Raw genomic sequence first — 6,000 nt, 5'->3', positions numbered from 1 at the left:
TTTATTTATTTATTATTTTTTACATGAGTCAGGAACACGCTTTCGACAGTAAAAAGAAGCCACACGTATCCTATATTTAGCATGGTGATGTAACAATCATAGGTAATAATATTCTTTGGATGCCCAATGCGAAACTCGTAAAACTACAGACAACTTTGATTAATTGTGTAAGATATCGAAGTACTATCGATATTTGTATTCCATAAGAATCGACATCGACACTCGATTTTTGTTTGTTTCTGCTTTTGATGGAGGATGTTAGTTACCAGCTGCCCGCTCAAGACTAAATTATTGTGAACTAAGTGATATTTAGAACTTTTCAATGGTACAAACACGGGCGCAGTGTATAGTGTAAATTTCTGTAATCATGTATAGACAGGTATGTGTTTTTATAGTACCGTTTATAATATTTATTTAATATGTTTTATGAACCGGCACTGCAGTACTTAATAGCAGTATATAGTTTCTGCTTGTATGCATATATTTACAGGGCATGAGTTTACAACAGTAAAATTTGAACTATTACATAAACACAGAACTCCGTAATTTTAAGACTGCTGTGATACGCCTTTTGTGAACTAGAAAAAATATGAATTTGTTTTCCATTTCATATTCAACACAATCTTATTCAGTGCTTTTGCATAATTTATAAGACCCATTTTCCAGTGGTATTTCCCAAGGAATGAAAGCATATCCCAAATCGTTATAGTTCCTTTTGTTTTATTGCGATTTCATCATGCTACGAATGCATTTTTTACATGGTTCGATTTCGATGTACGTCTGTTAACACATACTGTGGAGTTTTAGCGATTACTTAAGGTTTTGTTCAATATATGCTTTCGTGGTTAGGTTTGGTTCCCTTAGCATTAAAATAAAATCCCTAAATGCATTCTACTAAGATTCCGATTTACTTCTACATTCATTCCCACGGGCTAGAGTCTAGTTTACGTCCTTCTTGCTCACTCCTTCTTACCCGTTTACGTCTTTCTTGCGCACTCCTTCTTGCCCGCTGACAAAACCGTGCTAGCAGACAGCCGGCGCTCCGGCATCCGTAGAGTAAGTAAGTTTTTCTTTTTACACTTTCTGTCACTAGCCATTCACGGGAACGAGGTATGCCTACGAGGTTAGGTTAGGTTCCATTAGCACTCATTTCACCCCTAAATATGTGCTTCATCATCGAAAAATGTCCTCAGTACGTTCAATCAGGAGAACATCGGTTTTTCTCGATTTTCTCCTCCAGGAAACTTTTCCTCGCCTTGGGATTTACTTTGTTGAATTCCTTATAAAATAACCTTTCCAACAATATATGACACGTATTCCTTAGGAAAAGGACGTAAACTAGGCTCTTACCTTCCCACGCTTCTACGATATTTACTGTCGCTTGTCGATGGAGAATATCTTGTCCATGAGAAGTGTGTAAGGTAATTTTCAAGTTGTTTTTTTTTCAACATAAATAACTACATGCAACATAAATAATAAGAATTGACAATATAGAGAAAGTCTCCAATTTTGTTAATTTTCGGTATACTAACTAATTTTGGCCTCCTAATCACGAATCTGAAGTTAAACTTCGTCAGAAATGTCTAGAAATTGCGAACCATTGATGCTAGCCTCACGAACCATTTTTGCTAGCCTCATGAACCATTGGTGCTAGCCCCACAAACCATTAGCACATGGTTAGGTTAGTTTCGTTTAGGTTAGGCAAACATAGGGTATAATTTAACAATACAGGGAATTTCTCCAATTTGTTTGACATTTTGGATACTTACTAATTTGGGTCTCCTAATCACGAATCTGCACTTAATATTTGGGGCTATCCGTCAATGGTTTGTGATGACATAATGAACACGAAAGTAGGTATTTTTCGGTTAAGAAGGTTGAAACACTGCATACCCACTCCAAATCGACAAAACACAAGCAGAACGTGCAATGATCCATGACGATTGCATGCTATATTGAAGTAGGCGAAATTTCATAGAAATTGGAGAGTGGTCCGGTATTGTAAACTCATGCCAATGCCATATTGTCTGTTGCCCAAGTAGAACAAGGAAGACAAATAATGACTTGTGATATGAAGAGGTGACAATTTTATGGAAAAAGACATAACTTCACCTTAAAGAATTTTCCGCACTGCAGAATAGGTAAGTATCAATGCTAAAATTAATGAAATGAACGAGTGAGAGGTGTTCGGACGATATCCCATAATTACCCTCATTACTTTAAGGAAGGTTCAAATTTCATGCAAGGAGAAATCATAAAACAATTGGAACTGTTACCCAAAGACTAATTATCGTAGAATTTTGGAAATCATTGTCACATGAAATTTGAACCTTCCTTAAAGTAATGAGCGCTGTTTGGACTCGAAAAAAGTTATTTATGTTGAAAAAAACAACTTGAAAATTACTTTCCGCACTTCTCATGGACAAGATTTTCTCCGTAGACAACCGACAGTAAATATCGTAGAATCATGGGAATGAATGTAAAAGTAAATTGGAACCTTAGTAGAATGCATTTAGGGACTTTATTTCTATGCTAAGAGAACCAAACCTAACCTGCCTAACCTAACCACGATAGCATATATTGAACAAAATATTAAGTGATCGCTAAAACTTCGCAGTATGTGTTAACAGACATAAATCGAAATCGAGCCATGTAAAAATTGCATTCGTAGCATGTTGAAATCGCAATGAAACAAAAGGAACTTGGGCCAGTCTTTGTGCTAGGAGAAATCATAAACAATCTGAACTGTTACCCTACAGTTGAAACATTAATGTTAAATATCCGCCATTTTATTATTTTATCTTTAGAAATGAAATGTGAACACCTCTCACGTGTGGACACACAACTGCTATGATTTCCTATAACTGGAACATCATGTTGTTTGCTAGTAGAAGCTGTTTCACTTGTCTGACTTGTTTCATGAAGTTCAATGTCGTCCCCGCTCATTTCACTTTCAGTGCCATGGTCACTTGCAAGCACAAAATCGGGATCGCCATCAGAATCATCGAAGTCACTCTCCAAAAGTTCAAGTTCTTCTTCTGTCAAGTTATGCACCATTGTGGTGAAAACTGGGTCTCATAAACACTGATTACAGCATACAATGTTTACAAAGTACCACTCACAAAATGTACGAAACAAATGGGCTGCGAACAAGGTCGATTTCGCACAACTCAAACAAAACTTATGCGATTGAGTGGGCTGGCTCTCCTAGACCTGGACCTAGTTTGAACAGCAGAATGGCTAATGCAATAGCTGTCTCCATGCTACAATTAGTGACACTGACAGAATGTAGATGGAAGATATTGAGAGCGACAGTACAGTATGTTGAAAACTTTATTGGGGATTCAAAGAAATATTTCCACCTGGGTTTCACAGACCCAGCCCATCCGTTCTAGGATTAAACATATATTCTCATGCTGGAGAACAGTTAAAGTAAAGTAGTTCATACAATAACGAAGTAAAAGAGGGAAGTAAAAAAAAAAAATGGAAACATGGAGAAATCAACTACTTTAATATCCAATAAAGAAATTAAACAGGACATTCCAGTGTTATGTGTTTGACATTTTACATGTAAAATGTAAGGTTTTAGTAATGATATTGGACTAAAATATTCATAATGAACTAATTTCATACAAAGTACTTTGTGGTGTCTGATAACAAACGAAAAAACTTAAGTGTTGCTTTAAATATATGGCAGTTTGATGCTAGTAATTTTTGTTGGTTAATCATACAGATTATATGCACTCACAAACATTTAAACCGTAATACAATTAAAAGCAAAAATATTTTTCAGATTGATTCTTTTGCTATTTACCTGGAGTAGGGCCACTTTTTGTAGTATGCCCCAAATATTGCCATACATTTTGTACATGGAAACTACTCATTTTTTTAGTAATTTAAAGATAGTCTCAGAGATGGACTGAAAAAAGATATACTTAATCATGGTTATATAGTAAATGCTTAGTCACTCTGTAACAGGTATTTGAACATGAAATCTGTTTTTATGATGCATTCATTTAAATGATAAGAGCTTTAAAAGGCCCAAGTTCCAATTGTTTAATTCCGAACTACTCATGGTACATATGCATATTACTTTATGAGCAAGTAAGAATGTTAACACAGTTATTTTCTGTTAGGACTGTCCTCATCTGCAACAATGCCTAAATCATCACAATATTCCAAATAGTTTCTGAGATAGGGCATATTTTGTGTCATATAGTGCGTTTGTTCCTCCACCCAATTTCTGAAATTCTTCAAATTTTCAAAAATTTGTAACTTTCAACATATTTGTCATATTGGACCAAATATCGATCAGTAAAAAAAAAAAAAAAGGAAGCAGATCTGTGACTATGAAGCAACTTTTTGTCTTTCAATTGGGTGATTTCACATGGAATGACCCAGTTTGAATTTGAATTAGATTTTTAAAATTTTGGGTGCGTCAGCACTTAGGCTATTTTGCACCCATCACACTATACGGGGTCCAGCCCCTTGTCATAAAAAAAATAAGAGAGTGTCTGAAAACAAAAAAAATCCTTACCTTGGTTAAAAACTGAGGCTCAATAAGGCGCTGAGCACAATTAAGGAGAAAACACAGGATGACACAGAATTATACTGGCCATGGGGCCAGTTGCCAGAGCCTCGTTAGTCTGCAGTCCAGGGTGTACTATGTGGAAGTGCGGTTGACTATTGGCAGCACTACGTGGAAGGAGCACCCCTTACACCCCTGATCCATTGAGATGGTGGATCAAGTCCTCTGCACACTACTAGATCAATTGCTGAGGCTTTGAAATTACCACAGGAAAATGTTCAGCATATCCTCAGTAGGGTTCTTGGCATTCATAAGGCCTAATCCAGATCTGCAGATTGTTATCAGTTGATTGAAAATGATGAGGGACACTGTCCAAACAAATATTTAGATATTCGAGGCAGATCCAGGTGGCTTTGTATCATGATTGGCAACTATAGATGAGACTTGAGTACTCCACTTTCAACCCAAGTAGATATTTTTGAAGTTTGTTTTAAGCCCACTTAGTTCACAGGATGGGTAATCGGAACTGGACCTACAGTTTGAAGTGCGATCTGAACCACCATGTGCCTCCACCTGATATGGAACCTGGGAGCCCTTGATTACACAGGTGACGAGGTTACCACCATTTCATTGGGGAGGCTCATTGGTCTAAGTACAATGAGAACGTAATATATACAAGATCTGTGGTCACGGTGGCTCACTCGGTAACGCGTCTGACTACCATGCTCAAGGTCCTGGGTTCGATCTCCTTTGTTGCTTTGTCACTAATCCGAAGAGCCGCTTGTTAGCGACCTCACTCAATTGGCTGCTATTCGATGACTAACGCATAGATCGGAACCCAGTAAAAGGCGATCTCTTATCAAAGTATGCCGTTAGGTGCGCACGGTAGTCCGATCACGCCATGTGCAACTGTTGGCACGCTATTAGAAAAGTTCGGTCTTTTTTTGAACATTTGCTATTGCCATGGAAAAAGTGCATAAGTTTAAGTTGGGCTTTGAGCTTGTTCTGGACCTAGCTTACTCGTCTGATATGGATTCCCTCGACTATCAGTGGCACAACCACATGGGAGGGGTGGGGGTGGCATTATCTCCCTCCAACCTTTGAAGGGAAATGAGTTCCCGGGGGGGAGGGCAAGGGTTACAAACATTGATGGCCAAGTGTACCTGCAGGGGGCAATTACCAGCCAAAACTTCAAATTTTATGTCAATATAAACACTTTGCAGTGCTCGAAAAATTTTCTTCAAAGCTAGGCGCCAGCTCTGAAAATCAGGTGCCAGGAAACCACCTACTAGCAATTGTGCATACTACGTACAGTATGTTTCAAAAGTTGCACAATCCAAACTTTGCAAATATATATCATGAAAATCGTAACAGATATTTACACTGGATTTGCCATACCATCCATAGGAATTAAAATAGATGCTACTCCAGGGTGACTTAATCAAGCTGGTATAAACATTAGTCGAATCGAT

At 37.6% G+C, this 6,000-nt stretch overlaps 1 protein-coding gene across 3 annotated transcripts in view; it reads left to right on the top strand.

Moving 5' to 3' along the window:
* Positions 1 to 242: 242 nt before the first annotated feature.
* The window catches only part of LOC145994849 (endoplasmic reticulum metallopeptidase 1-like), a 76,759-nt gene continuing 71,001 nt past the window's right edge, over positions 243 to 6,000 (top strand). For 2 of the 3 annotated variants that reach the window (XM_083131232.1, XM_083131251.1), the window contains exon 1: positions 244 to 379. In XM_083131232.1, coding sequence (XP_082987358.1) covers positions 368 to 379 — 12 coding nt within the window. In that variant the 5' untranslated portion in view covers positions 244 to 367. Of the gene's footprint in view, positions 380 to 6,000 lie in introns of all 3 variants that reach the window. The other variant, XM_083131242.1, reaches the window with a different exon arrangement.

Source organism: Lepisma saccharinum, chromosome 1, assembly GCF_977018435.1.
Source record: "Lepisma saccharinum chromosome 1, izLepSacc3.1, whole genome shotgun sequence".
In the NCBI taxonomy this organism is placed as follows: Eukaryota; Metazoa; Arthropoda; class Insecta; order Zygentoma; family Lepismatidae; genus Lepisma; species Lepisma saccharinum.
The sequence above is the reverse complement of the archived record's forward strand: the minus strand, read 5'-3'. Positions and strand labels throughout refer to the sequence as shown.